We start from the raw sequence: 15,866 nt of genomic DNA on the forward strand, positions 1-15,866 counted from the left end.
ATAAATCTAGACTAGACTTGCTGAAACATAAGAAACCACCACCTACATCTACCACGGTTTATATCAACATATAATGAAAAGTGGAAACCTATGAGGCAGGCACTCTCTAAATTTTGGCCAATTATCAAGAGTGATCCAGTATTGGCAAAGAGCATTCCTAGACATCCAACGATCACATATAGGAGATCTCAGAGCCTGAAGGATCTGTTGGTTCATAGCCAATACAAGGGTGTCAAAACACATAATCCCTTTGAAACTAGAGGACCGAAATGGGGATTTTTTCCATGTAAAACGTGTTTGGCCTGTAAAAACATGGATAGGACCCTGGACTTCAGAGACAGGCATGGTAAGATTTTTCGAATCACACATAACATCACGTGTGGCACTGACCTCGTTATATACTATGCCACATGTCCGTGTCATCTAATATACATCGGCATGACAACTAGACCGCTTAAAATACGGACTCGTGAACATGTCCGAGACATATCTAATGCACTTGAGGTCAAGGATCTGACTACCCTGAAGCCGATACCAAGACACTTTAAGTCTGTCCACAACTGTGACCCCAATCTACTTAGGGTAATCGGCATTGACAAGATATACAAAGACTCAAGAGGCGGCAATGTTAAAACCAAACTGGCCCAGTTAGAAACGAAGTGGATTTCCAAAATAGGCTCACTCCAACCGAATGGTTTAAATGAAGTCATGAGTTTTGCTCCCTTTCTTTAAATGATTAACTTTGATTTTAAGGTGCTTCATTGCTTTGTCTGTTTTAATTTAATTGGTTTTAACTTATGCATGTGTTCACGGTTGTATATTTCATACACGTGTATACGTGCATACATATTTTATTGTGAGGTGTTTATAATATTTTTGTTCATCCCCTTTTATGTATTTAATTTTGCATTATCTTTCTACAGCTCTATATACTCTGCAGCATTGATATGCATTGACCGGTTCTGATGTCTTTCCATTTTTCAAATGTGACGTGGTTTATTTCTATATATCCGTCCAAGAAGAAGATCTGTCAAGAATTGGCTTCTGTAATACTTATATGCACAATATTTATATCACTGTTATTTTAATTATGATGCAGCATGTGTTAATGTTTATAATCACATATTCATATTGCTGTATTTATATATTTATATAATATTTATCATGTGTCTATTTATTATTCTTAAACTTTACACTGTGACTCCAGTATAGCCTGCATCAGTATTAACACCTTTTACCCTTCACTTTTACGTTGGTTTTGTATCCACTGTTGTATTCATCTTGTTCACTTCACCTTTCACTTATGCTGCGCAGTGCGCTTGCACCCGTCGGCCTCTCTGGGTTGCCGTGGTAACGCGTCCCTCCTGCGTCATCCTCCCCCTACCTCTCAGACGCGTCTGAGTTGGGCGGGTCTTGGTGACGTGGGACGCCGGACCCGCCGCTTCCTGGAGTGTGCGCGACGGGCACCGGCGCCATTATCACTGCTGCATTTAAGCAGCTCACTCTGCACCTTCCCCACCACTACTACCCCCAGGAAGAAGCTATTTTTGCGAAACGCGCGTCGGGGCCATCTTTTTCTTGGTGATCCATTCTCTCGCAGGTAATATTATTGCACTATTATCTCCCCATTGATTGCTGTCTGCTCCCTGCACACTTATATATATATATTTATAGTCAATTCAACCTAACTTATTGCACAGGCACCTTAATGGGGTTTCCCCGATATGGATGTCATTTAGCACATTATATTATGGTTACTTATCACTTTGTGCAGGGATTACACACCTGTGTGTGCATACATATAGCTATCAGTGTGTTTAACTATATACTATCCTGCGTATAATTCTGGCAGCTCTGTGCTTACCTTGGTAAATTTACCTTTACATTCCAGAGCTTGCTGGTGCACTTTTGCTTTATAAATTGTTGCATTGTGTTAACTATTTTCTATGAATTTACTATGCCAATTTATTTACTACATGGATCACCATGAGTTCACTCTGCCATGTATTAGTTTCCCATTTTGTATATTTATGATTGTTTGTTTTTAATGATTACAATAAAAATATAAATTTTATGGTTATTTGCTGGTTTGTAGCTCCCTTCTGTTTGATTTATAAACTTATATAAAGTTTGTTGAAATGGATCCCACTGATTCTGAGATTGTTTTTTGTGACATATTGTACTTCATTTTAGTGGTAAAATATCTTTGATATGACTTGCGTTTATTTACGAAAAAATGGAAATTTGGCGAAAATTTTGAAATTTTTAAACTTAAAATTTTTGTGCCCTTAAAGTCGTGTTACACAAAATTGTTAAAAAATAACATTTCCCACATGTCTACTTTACATCAGCACAATTTTGGAAACATAATTTATTTTTTTTATTAGGACTTTATAAGGGTTTAAAGTTGACCAGCGATTTCTCATTTTCCAACAAAATTTGCAAAATAATTTTTTTAGGAACGGCATCACATTTGAAGTGAGTTTGAGGGGTCAATATGACAGAAAATGCCCAAAAGTGACACTAATCTAAAGACTGCACCCCTCACCATGCGCAAAACCACACTCAAGAAGTTTATTAACCCTTCAGGTGCTACACGAGAATTAAAGCAATGTGGAAGGAAAAAATTAACATTTTACTTTTTTCACAAAAATTTACTTTACACCCAAACTTTTTTATTTTCATAAGGGTATCAGGAGAAACAACAACAAACAACAAAATTTGTTGTGCAATTACTCCTGAGTACGCCGCTACCCCATATGTGGAGGAAAGCCACTGTTTGTGCTCATGGAAGGGCTCAGAAGAGAGGGAGCACTGTTTGACATTTGGAAAGCAAAACTGGCTGGAATCAATGGTGGGCACCATGATGCGTTTGGAGACCCCGTGATGTATCTAAACAGTGGAAACCCCCCAAGTCTAAGGCTGCCGTCACACTAGCAGTATTTGGTCAATATTTTACATCAGCATTTGTAGCCAAAACCAGGAGTGGAACAATTAGAGGAAAAGTATAATAGAAGCATATGCACCACTTCTGCATTTATCACCCACTCCTGGTTTTGGCTTACAAATGCTGATGTAAAATACTGACCAAATACTGCTAGTGTGACGGCAGCCTAACTCCAACCCTAACACAGGCCTAACGTAAACCCTAACCCCAACACACCCCTAACTCTAATCCCAACCCTAACCCTAGCCACAACCATAACCCTAATCACAAACCTAACTCCAACACCACCCTAACCCCAACACCACTCTAACCCCTACATAATCCTAACTCCAACACAATTCTAATCCTAATCCTAACCCTAACCACAACCCTAACCCCATAACCACTCTAACGCCAACACCACTCAAATGCCAACACCACCCTAAACCCAACACAACCCTAAACCCAACACAACACAACACAACCCTAACCCCAGCATAACCCTAACCCCAACACAACCCTACCCACAACAAAACCCTAACCTTAGCTCCAACCCTAACCCTAGCCCAACCCTAACCCTAATTGCAAAGAATGGAAAAAAATACATTTATTTTATTTAATTATTTTTTACCTAACCAAGGGGGTGACAAAGGGGGGTTTGATTTACAATTTTTTTCATTTTGATCACTGTGATAGGGTCTATCACAGTGATCAAAATGAACCAATAGGAAAAATCTCCTATTGTTGCCAGGTACCGTTTGGCAGATCTCAGTGGGCACACTGCACATGTGCCCAACATTTTCTTCCAGGAAGAAGACGTGGAAGGCCATGGGACAGAGCAGGATGGTCCGGGGAGGCTCAGGGAACCCGATTTCTCTCTCCTATGGTATGCTAGATCATATCACACGAGAAAGAAATTAATAGGAAATCTGACTTTTTTTATTGTGATCGCTGTTATTCAATGAATAATGGCGATAACAAGAATGGGGATGGTAAAAAACAACCTGAATCATATTCTCTGGGTTCTCAGCTTTCCCCAGTAGCCAAGACCTCAGAGATTTTCCTACTCTGGGGAGCCTATACCCTTATTTCTCAGCACTGTTAAAAAGCGGAGCTGAGGAATAAGGCCCCTTAACTGCTGCCGCTAAAAGGCGTATCGGCGGTCGTTAGGGGGTTAAGTATAGCTTGTCATATAGATTTAATTGATTCAATAAACCTAGTTCACCCTCAAATACTGTATTCGGGGGGGATGGATGACAACCGCCACACATTGACCTTGCATCAAATATTATGTGCACAATGATCTGCTTGTTTGAGAATGCTCAATGCACAGATGAAGCAGCAGACAGAGCCTTCACCCAGATTGTTTGGGCACTCTTAGGCAGGCAGAATGATGCCTGCATACCTAAGATTTGTGACAGCTTGGCTGAAGTCAGTGGAAGGTGTCAACTATGTCAACCTGAGCATGAATGTGGGATCTGAGGCCAGACTTGTCTAGCGGAATCAACACCATGCTAGTCTAGTCCTACCTCATTTATACATGGCAAAAAAGACAACATGTGCAAGGATTTTGTATGTTCTCCTCATGTTTGCGTCAATTTCCTCTGGGTACTCTGGTTACCTCCCACACGTCAAGGGAGGAATTTAGGTTGTGCAGCCCAATGATGACAATGATGATCGGATGTGTAAAGCGCTGTGGAGTATGATGGCGCTGTATCGGCGAGTAAAGTAATAAGACTTAAAGGAAATTTGTCAGCAGGTTTTTGCTTTTTAATCAGAGAGCAGCATAATGAAGGGGAAGAGACCCTGATTCTATGGATGTGTAGCATACTAGACTTTGTGTTGTAGTTTCAATACAATAGCTGTTTTATCAACAGGAAATTATCACTGCCGGACAAAGTGTGCAAGCTAGTTCAGCTACAGAGCTTTGTTAAATATTCATTCCCCACAAATGTTTCCACATTTTTTCATGTTACACCCTCAAACTTAAATGTATTTTATTGCGATTTTATGTGATATACCAACACAAAGTAGCAAGTATTAGGGAAGGGAATGTTACATGGCTTTCTTAATATTTTAAAAATCTAAATTTGAAAATTGTGACTTGCAAAATCCTGAGTCTCCAATTGCTTCAAAGTCACATAATTAGTAAATTGAGTCCACCTTTGTGTAATTTACTCTCAGTGTAACTACAGCTGTTCTGTGAAGGACTCAGAGGTTTGCTTGAGAATATAAGGGAACAAACAGCATCTTAAAAACCAAGGAACACACCAGAGAGGTCAGGGATAAAGTTGTGGAGAAGAGTAAAACAAGGTTAGGATATAAAAAAAAGTATCCCAAGTTCTGAACATCTCACAAAGCGCTGTTCAATCAATCATCTAAAAATGGAAGGAGTAAGACACAATTGCAAACCTTCCAAGACATTTCTGTCCATCTAAACTGACATCACAAGCAAGGAGAGCCCTAATTAGAGAAGCAGCCAAGAGGCTCATGTTCAATCTGGAGAAGATCCAGAGATCCACAGTTCCTGTGGGAAAATCTGTCCAGAAGACAACTATTAGTCATATAATCCACAAATCTGACTTTTATGGAGGAGTGTCAAGAAGAAACCAATTTTTGAAAGCAAGCTTAAGAAGTCCTATTTGCAGTTTGCAAAAAGTCATGTGGGGGACACAGCTAGCATATAGAAGAAGGTGATCTGGTTAGAGGAGACCAAAGCAAAACTTTTTGGGCAAAATTTAAAATGCAATCTACGGTAGAAAGATAATACTGCACATCACCCTAAAAATACCATGCCCACCATCAAACACAATGGTGGCATCATCATGCTGTGTGGATGCTTTTCTTCAGCAGGGACAGGGAAGCTGATCAGATAATAGGAAGATGGATGAAGATAAGGATAGAACCATCCTGGAGTAAAACCTGTCGGATGTCGCAGAAGACTTAAGACTGGGGTGTAGGTTCACCTTCCAGCATGACCACAACTCTAACATACTGCCGGAGCTGCAATGGACTGGTTTAGATCAAAGCATATTCATGTGTATGAATAGCCCAGTCAAAGTCCAGACCTAAATCCCATCAAGAATCTGTAGCAAATCTTGAAAATTTCTGCTCACAGACACTCTCCATCCAATCTCACTGAGCTTGAGCTAGTTTGCAAAGTAGAATGGGCAAAATTTCAGCCTTTAGATGTACAAAGCTGGTAGAGACAGAACTCAAAAGACTTGCACCACTAATTCAAGCAAAAAGTGGTCCTACAAAGTATTGACTCAGGGGGGCTGAATATAAATGCATGTCACAATTTTCAGATTTATATTTTTAAAATATTTGGAAAACCTTGCATCATTTCCAACATACTTCACAAATACTTGCTAATTTGTGTTGGTATACCACATAAAATCCCAACAAAGTGCATTTAAGTTTGTGGGTGTAGCATGAAATAATGGGGAAAAGTTCACGTGGTATGAATACTTTTTACACTTCCATCATGCTGCGGTTAGATTCCATAGCAAAAACCTGCTGACAGATTGTCTTTAACATTTACGCAGATATCGGACTCCCTCCCTTTGATATGGGCTTCAGAGCCCACATCTTTCCCGGCACATATCAGCTGTTTTGAACAGCTGTGGGTGGAATCACGATCCACTCGCGGCTATTAACCCGTTAAATGCCGCTGTCAAAAGCTAACAGTGACATTTAATAAGCGCTTCCGGCATGACAACCGAAGGTCTCCTTGAGACCTCTCTGGTTGTTTATGCCGGCTTGCTGTGGTTGGCGCTCATAGCAAGAGAGTAATTTTGCTATTTGGAGGCGATCTGATCATCGCCTGCATGTAGCAGAGCCGATCGGGTTATGCCAGCTTCTAGTCTCCCATTGAGGCTTTTGAAGTATGCCAAAAGTAAAAAAAAATGTTTAAAAAATATAAAAAAATAAAAGTTCAAATCACCCCCCTTTCGCCCCATTCAAAATAAAACAATTAAAAAAAAAAAATAAAACCTACACATATTTGGTACCGCCGCATTCAGAATCGCCCGATCTATCAAGAAAAAAAGGATTAAACTGATTGCTAAATGGCGTAGCGAGAAAAAAGCTAGAATTAAGTTTTTTTGGTCGCTGTGACAATGCATTAAAATGCAATAACGGGCGATAAAAAGATCGTATCTGCATTAAAATGGTATCATTAAAAATGTCAGCTCGGCACGCAAAAAAATAAGCAAACCTAGTAAAAAAGCCAAACAAAAAACAAATGTGAGATTGCACTTTTTCTGTAATTTCACTGCATTTGGAATTTTTTGCTTTTTTCTAGTACATGGCATGCCAAAACCAATGATGTCCTTCAAAAGTACAACTTGTCTTGCAAAACACAAGCCCTCACATGGCCATATTGATGGAAAAATAAAAAGGTTATGGCTCTGGGAAGAATGGGAGCAAAAAACAAAAATGTAAAACCAAAAAAAGCTCCGTGGGTGAAGGGGCTGAACACTGTTTTTGAAAAATTAGACACATTTCTATGGCATATAAAGAACGTTTAGTTTAATACAGGACTAAGCATATTTAAAGTTATGGGAGCACTTTAGGAGGCACAGCGGAGCTGACGAGTTCTATTTAAAGAATGCACAGCAAGCATCTGACTTCTTATTAGAATGTGACTTGTAAAAGGGTTAAATGATTTAAAATGCTTCAGATTGCTGAAAGCAATAAAAGTAGTGATACTCACCCTGTGAATCCCCACTGACCCCGATCTGATGATTTAAAAATGCCGCTAGAAAACCAAGAACTTCTCCCTTATACCAGCTGCATGATAACACGGGGATGTTTGTTTTTGTTTCCACATCCTCATCATAAGCAACAATGATTACAGTTTGGTCAAAACTGCTGACAGATTCCCATTAAAGGGAATCTTCCACCAGATTTTTGCCACCTAATCTGAAAGCAGCATAATGTAGGGGCAGAGACCCTGATTCCAGTGATTTATTACTTTGTGGTCTGCTTAGTTTAGTTTCGATAAAATCACTTATCAGCAGGAGATTATCACTAGAGGACTAGTAATCCTGATGCCAGGTAGGCAGACGTATTCATGAGCTCTGTATAACCCTACCCCTACAGCTTTCTGTCTACACTGTACGTGAACAGAATTCTGCCAATCAGTGGTGTGGGTGAGATTGTAAAGAGCTCAGCATTCGGAGAACTGCTAGATCTGCAGAAGACAAAACTATGATTTAGCAACATGACAGCAAACAGCTTAGTAAGTGATACATCACTGGAATCAGGGTCTCTACCCCTACATTACGCTATTATCAAATGGGGTAGCAAATACCTGCTGACAGACTCCCTTTATTGGTAATACTGGTGACTGATGTGTTTTTTATGCGCATTTACATAATTATATTCAGAGAACATAGTCCGATCTGCAACATTTTACACTGTACACAGCAGTTATCTCTCGCCTCATCTCCGTATTAGATCATTGCTGTAATATTATAGCTGGATTGTTACAGAGTTGCCTCCGGAAAGTGACATAAAAGAGTACTATACCTGGGAGGGAGCCTCTGTACCTTTATCACGTCCACCGTGGCAGTGGAATGTTTGCCACCCGTTAGAAGCTCGGAGTTGACAACCCACTGAAGATCCCGCGATTTGGTACTCTGCAAATTTATCCCTTTCTTCGCTTTCACCCTGTAGAGGAAACAAAAAAGAACATATATGAAACCAGGTATTGTCCCGACCGTCAGTCTATTGATTCTTTGGTGCTCATGATTTCATTTTTCTATTCACAGAACCTGAGAACATTGGTTGTACTCCGCAGATGTTCTACGCAGGGGACCTAGAGGACTCAGATGTGTCGGAAACCTGAAATACTGAAGAGATACTATTTTACTTGTTCAAAGAAGGTGCACAGTTGGCCCCCTTCATAAATGCCTCCCCCTAAGGCAGCAACAGCCTCTAAAGTTCTATAAAAGGCTCCTTGTGCCTTGGGGAAGTAGAAAATGCTCAGTGGAGTGGGATACCTTTGATGTGATACCGTGCATCCGAGGCTTTATCCCCAGTGTTAACGTGACTGTATGTTGTAGACATCAATGCAGACAAAATAAGGGCGGGGAGGAGAAGAGGAAAAAAGGCAGAAGAAGCGGGTGAGTTGGCTTTGTGCCAGGCAGCGTTTCATCATGAATGAGTCTCGGAAACTGTACCCTATTATCTGTATGCCACTGAGGTTTTAGGAGGGGTGCGTGCCCGACAAGTGAAAATGATGGCGACAAACACAAATGACGAAGATAGGGTATGGCTGCGAAGAATGAAAATGGGAACTAAGGCAGTTGCCCTGTGCGTCTCACCGCAGACACAACAATAACGTAATGCTTCCTAAGCCTATTAATACGGCAGAGATCAAATAATAGATGTCCCGGCTGCTAACATGAGACAGTAATACAACACACACTCATCCGGCATGGTTGGCTAATCATTCATCTCTTTCCAAATGAAGGGGCTAATTGAAAGGTACAATGTAACCCCCCCCAATCACAGAGGCTGACAGGGTGGGAGGTAGATGTGCAGGTCGGGGAGTATGATTATTGAGACGCTGGAATAACAGATTAGAGCGCGGCCCCTCCTTCCGCTGTGCGCCCTGATTACACAATTAGGATCTAAAGATAGTGGCAGGCGGGGGAGCAGCTGACAGCCGTTACCTGTGCCGCTAATCACTGCAGCCCCCGGAGAATGTGCAGGCAGGGGACACGCCGCCCTGCAGAGGGCTCTGTTATCATTCAAAAACGCTCCATCCCCTGCAGACCGGAAACAGTCAGAGACAATAAATTGCCTAGTGGTGGATAGGTGCAGCCTACAGGACGTCTACGCCGCTTGGGCTTTGTGGAAACACTACGACACATCTTTATGCAAATATCTCAAAAGCTACTTTACCAGCAAAACTGCGAATATTAACATTATAGAGGAGAAAACAAGAATAGTTTTTTAAAACAAGCACAGATGGAGCAGATCGACTCGTAGGTTTCGGCCCAGCAGCCATGTCAGTAGCACGTGAGAGTCAGAAGGGAGCGAATTTGTCCCACCTGCCAGCATCTGTGGCTCTTCTTTTGATTACCCAGCCTTGTGCAATGTTACATGAGGGTCGCCATCATGATGTACCAGGCTGGGTAGACAAAAGCAGAGCTGGAAATGCTGACTGGTAGGTGGTGGGTCACAGGCAGGGCTGCCATTAGCAATTTTGGGGCCCAATAATGGCAAAAAAAAAATGTTTAGGGCCCCCTTGAGACTCCACTCAGGTTCCATCCCAGCCCTGCGTCCACCCCTCAAACTGTCCACAGTCCCACAGCTCTCTCTTGGAAAAACTCCACTTCTCATCAATTACACATTAACAGTTCCCATCACCAGATCACACATACAGCCAGCAGCTCTTGTTTTGGCAAAAAGGTTTTTTTAATCTGCCACCACGACAAAGTGGGCCTTACTCTACTCTAACCTATTAAACATTTGTTAAAATATGCAATACAATTTAGGCATATTTTTACTTATTTTTCAATTTTTAAAATGACCAATAATATCACATACAAGGGACAAATATCACCGCACCATGAACAGGCACCATATTACCACCACATAGTGACCTATAATACCACATATGTGACGCCCCAGAGTCCTGTTTGTCAAAGTGGCATTGTTTTCCTCATGGGGAGAGTGATGTCACGCTTGGAAGCGATGGAGGATTCCTTTTAACAGGTAACTAGCACATACAACACCATTCTGACTTCAGGCCAGAAGGGGGAGCTCTACACCCAAAATCAGGGGAGCTGCTCTCTCTATGGTCGGGAGGAGAAGTTAGTTGCTAGGCAGTTGCTAGGCAGTTGGGAAGATTTAGACAGTTGGTGCCGGACAGCAGACTGGAGCAGTGTGAGGCAGAAGGACGGGTGAGGGGCTGTACAGCCTGAAGTGCTGTAGCTCCTAGATAGTGAGATACAGAAGGAATAACAGCCTTTAGCTAAAGTGCTGGAGAGCAAAGCACAGGAGAGTGACAACAAAGGAGAATAGCCGCGACGGGGCTACTTCCCTGACAGAGTGCAGACACCTGTACCCGGAAGACCGAGGCTTTTGTGGGACTCTAACACACATAGCAGAAACCGGCAGGACAGCTGGATTATACATCACCTGTTTGCCCTAACACCCTTGAGACACAGTGACACATAGAGTCCGGGTCATGATAGAGACCCTGTAAAAAAACTCGAGTCACCTGTCATACGGGTTTGTGTCTCACTTACACAAAGGACAGAGATAACTGAGAGGACCTTGCTACAAAGCCACAGGCAGTAAGGGACTATAACAACACAGCGCTAGAAGGAAGGCTTTTAACTCCACCTGATAAAGCTGGACTCTAAACTTGCTTCCAAGCCAGCCGGACCCTGCCTGTACCTGTGATCTGGTGCCCTGGACTGTGGCTACCTGCTACCATCTGTAAACCAGGTAAAAAGACTGCACAACTGTGTCCTTCGTTCTTTACTGCACCACTCACCACCCTCCATCTATTCACCGGGAGCCCTGGGGACCTACTTCACCTCTGGGAAGTTATACCATCTGGCTGCCATAACATCACCCCAGAGGACCCCTTTAAGCAGCGTCGGTCATCCCTGACCGAATACCACAGGTGGCGTCACGAACATTTTTTATTATACAAATCCCTTTAAAGACCATCCCTTTAACATGGGCGCCCAGGGCCACGGACCGGGTTGCTGCTGCCATGACACGTCCCTTTTTCCCTTTTAGTAACAGACCCGGTACCGAGTACCCCACGGCCCTGGTGGGCGACTCACATAAAAGAGACAAATACCGCTGCACCATGTCCAGACCACATATTACCACCACATGGTGACCAATAATACCACATATAAGGAACAAATACCAACACAACATGACCAGACCACATATTACCACCACACAGTGACCGAATAATAGCACATGCAAGGAACAAATACCGCCACACCATGGCCAGACAACATATTACCACCACAGAGCGACTGAATGCTACAATACTGGTGATTAATAAAAAAAACTCAATACTATCACCATACATGCCAATTTACACAGGAGATATGCATTTAGTATACAGCGTCTGTGTACAGATAATACAGCGATCATTGGTGACATTATACACAGGAGCTCTGTATAAAGTGTCAATGTACAGGTAATACAGTGATTTACCAGTGACGTCTCTAGGCGAAGTCCTTCATCTTTGCTTTTCATCTTCAACCAGCCCAGACAGCCATCATTTCTTCCAGCCAGGGCTCGTCTCTGCATGAAATAACACAGTAATCTAGAGCTCCACTTGCAGAACACATTACTTTTTTCCCAACTTCTACACACTACACCAGATGAAAAAAAATAGGCGACACAGCGTCGCACTGCACAGTGACAGGACCGTCCCCCCCCCATTTACAACAGTATCCACAAAAAATAAAATAAACACATCACTGCAGTAATAATATCCCTTAATTAGCCCCTATGGTAATAATATCCCTCATCCTGGACCCGTGTATCTCATTCCAGGCTCCAGCCATATGTTCTCCCATCCTGCCCTCATGAGTATCTATTCTTCCCCAAATGATCTCTCTATCCTGCCCCATCTGTCCCATAATCCTGCCCCATCTGTCCCATGATCCTTCCCCATCTGTCCCATGATCCTGCCCCATCTCCATCGCATCCATCCTGCCCCATGACCCTGCCCCATCTGTCTCCATCCTGCCCCATGACCCTGCCCCATTTGTCTACTTTCTGCCCCATGACCCTGCCCCATCTGTCTCAATCCTGCTCCATGACCCTGTCCCATCTGTCTCCATCCTGCCCCATATTCCTGCCCCATATTCCTGCCTAATTTGTCTCCATCCTGTCCCATGTCTCCATCCCAGCACATATGCATATACAGTCAGCCCCCCAGCAGATGTGCATATACAGTCAGCCCCCCAGCAGATGTGCATATACAGTCAGCCTCCCAGCAGATGTGCATTACACACGTGGTCAAAATGTTTTAATGAAATAAAAATCCACAATGGTCACAGAAATAACATGAATCTGGCAAAAGTAATAATAAATAAAACATCTATGAAAATGAACTAATGAAATTCAGACATTGCTTTTCAACCATGCATCCACAGAATTAAAAAAAAATAAAGCATGGAAAAAGAGCAGAGTTTCCCGCCGGCAGGGAAAGAAAGAACGTGTGCGCCGCACTCTGTGAGGAGAGAGAGGGTTACATGAGGGCCTCTCGGAACTAGTGAGTGTGCAGAGCTTCAGGTGCTCGGACAGACAGTGTGTGATGCTCGCATTGAGAAGTGAGTGCCAGTTTGCAGTGCGGTGTATGACAGGCGTGTGGCGGAGCACGCCTCGGGTAGAGACTTCCACGGCATTACCCACTTCAGCTCGACAGATTAATGGACTAGGGGCTCAACGGGCAAAACCGGTGACCGTCCGTTGCCGCCAGAAGCTGGATTGCATGTTGGCGGGTTACGCCTGAGGATGCCATTCCGGCCGTTGCCGATATTACAACTCTCTTCAGACTGCATGACATTGAGGAACAAAAAAGTCACGAAAAGTGAAGTTTAACCCCTTCACCCCCAAGGGTGGTTTGCACGTTAATGACCGGGCCAATTTTTACAATTCTGACCACTGTCCCTTTATGAGGTTATAACTCTGGAACGCTTTGACGGATCTTGGCGATTCTGACATTGTTTTCTCGTGACATATTGTACTTCATGTTAAAGGTAAAATTTATTCGATATAACTTGCGTTTATTTGTGAAAAAAATGGAAATTTGGCAAAAATTTTGAAAATTTTGCAATTTTCCAACTTTGAATTTTTGTGCCCTTAAATCACAGACATATGTCACGCAACATACTTAATAAGTAACATTTCCCACATGTCTACTTTACATCAGTACAATTTTGGAACCAAAATTTTTTTTTGTGACGGAGTTATAAGGGTTAAAAGTTGACCAGCAATTTCTCATTTGAAGTCATTTTGAGGGGTCTATATGATAGAACATACTCAAGTGTGACACCATTCTAAAAACTGCACCCCTCAAGGTGCTCAAAACCACATTCAAGAAGTTTATTAACCCTTCAGGTGTTTCACAGGAATTTTTGGAATGTTTAAATAAAAATGAACATTTAACTTTTTTTCACACACAATTTATTTCAGCTCCAATTTGTTTTATTTTACCAAGGGTAACAGGAGAAAATGGACCCCCAAAGTTGTTGTACAATTTGTCCTGAGTACGATGATACCCCATATGTGGGTGTAAACCATTGTTTAGGCGCATGGCAGAGCTTGGAAGGGAAGGAGCGCCATTTGACTTTTCAATGCAAAATTGACTGGAATTGAGATGGGACGCCATGTTGCGTTTGGAGAGCCCCTGATGTGCCTAAACATTGAAACTCCCTACAAGTGACACCATTTTGGAAAGTAGACCCCCTAAGGAACTTATCTAGATGTGTGGTGAGCACTTTGACCCACCAAGTGCTTCACAGAAGTTTATAATGCAGAGCCGTAAAAATAAAAAATCATATTTTTTCACAAAAATGATCTTTTCGCCCCCAATTTTTTATTTTCCCAAGGGTAAGAGAAGAAATTGGACCCCAAAAAATGTTGTGCAATTTGTCCTGAGTACGCTGATATCCCATATGTGGGTGTAAACCATTGTTTGGGCGCATGGCAGAGCTTGGAAGGGAAGGAGCGCCATTTGACTTTTCAATGCAAAATTGACTGGAATTGAGATGGGACGCCATGTTGCGTTTGGAGAGCCCCTGATGTGCCTAAACATTGAAACTCCCTACAAGTGACACCATTTTGGAAAGTAGACCCCCTAAGGAACTTATCTAGATGTGTGGTGAGCACTTTGACCCACCAAGTGCTTCACAGAAGTTTATAATGCAGAGCCGTAAAAATAAAAAATCATATTTTTTCACAAAAATGATCTTTTCGCCCCCAATTTTTTATTTTCCCAAGGGTAAGAGAAGAAATTGGACCCCAAAAAATGTTGTGCAATTTGTCCTGAGTACGCTGATACCCCATATGTGGGTGTAAACCATTGTTTGGGCGCATGGCAGAGCTTGGAAGGGAAGGAGCGCCATTTGACTTTTCAATGCAAAATTGACTGGAATTGAGATGGGACGCCATGTTGCGTTTGGAGAGCCCCTGATGTGCCTAAACATTGAAACTCCCTACAAGTGACACCATTTTGGAAAGTAGACCCCCTAAGGAACTTATCTAGATGTGTTGTGAGAACTTTGAACCCCCAAGTGTTTCACTACAGTTTATAATGCAGAGCCGTGAAAATAAAACATCTTTTTTTTCCCACAAAAATGATTTTTAGCCCCCCAAATTTTTATTTTCCTAAGGATAACAAGAGAACTTGGACCCCAGAAGTTGTTGTTCAATTTGTCCCGAGTACGCTGATAACACATATGTTGGGGTAAACCCCTTTTTGGGCGCACGGGAGAGCTCGGAAGGGAAGGAGCACTGTTTTACTTTTTCAACGCAGAATTGGCTGGAATTGAGATTGGACGCCATGTCACGCTTGGAGAGCCCCTGATGTGCCTGGACAGTGGAAACCCCCCAATTCTACCTGAAACCCTAACCCAAACACACCCCTAACCCTAATCCCAACGGTAACCCTAACCACACCCCTAGCCCTGACACACCCATAATTCTAATCCCAACCCTAATCCAAACGTAAATGTAATCCAAACCCTAACCCTAACTTTAGCCCCAACCCTAACTTTAGCCCCAACCCTAACTTTACCTCCAACCCTAGCCCTAACCCTAACCCTACCCCTAACCCTAACCCTAAACGTGACTGAAATACGTGGCACTGAAATACGTGGCACTGAAATACGTGGCACTGAAATATGTGGCACTGAAATACGTGATACGTGGCACTTAA

The 15,866-nt window shown here is 42.5% G+C and overlaps 1 protein-coding gene across 1 annotated transcript in view; it reads right to left on the reverse strand.

Moving 5' to 3' along the window:
* Positions 1-15,866, reverse strand: part of TMEM132E (transmembrane protein 132E) — a 663,923-nt gene that overhangs the window by 129,231 nt on the left and 518,826 nt on the right. Inside the window, exon 4 of the mRNA XM_077296388.1 lies at positions 8,462-8,602. Coding sequence (XP_077152503.1) covers positions 8,462-8,602 — 141 coding nt within the window. The remainder of the gene's footprint in view (positions 1-8,461; positions 8,603-15,866) is intronic.

The sequence above is a fragment of the Ranitomeya variabilis genome, chromosome 3 (genome assembly GCF_051348905.1).
Source record: "Ranitomeya variabilis isolate aRanVar5 chromosome 3, aRanVar5.hap1, whole genome shotgun sequence".
NCBI classification, from domain to species: domain Eukaryota; kingdom Metazoa; phylum Chordata; class Amphibia; order Anura; family Dendrobatidae; genus Ranitomeya; species Ranitomeya variabilis.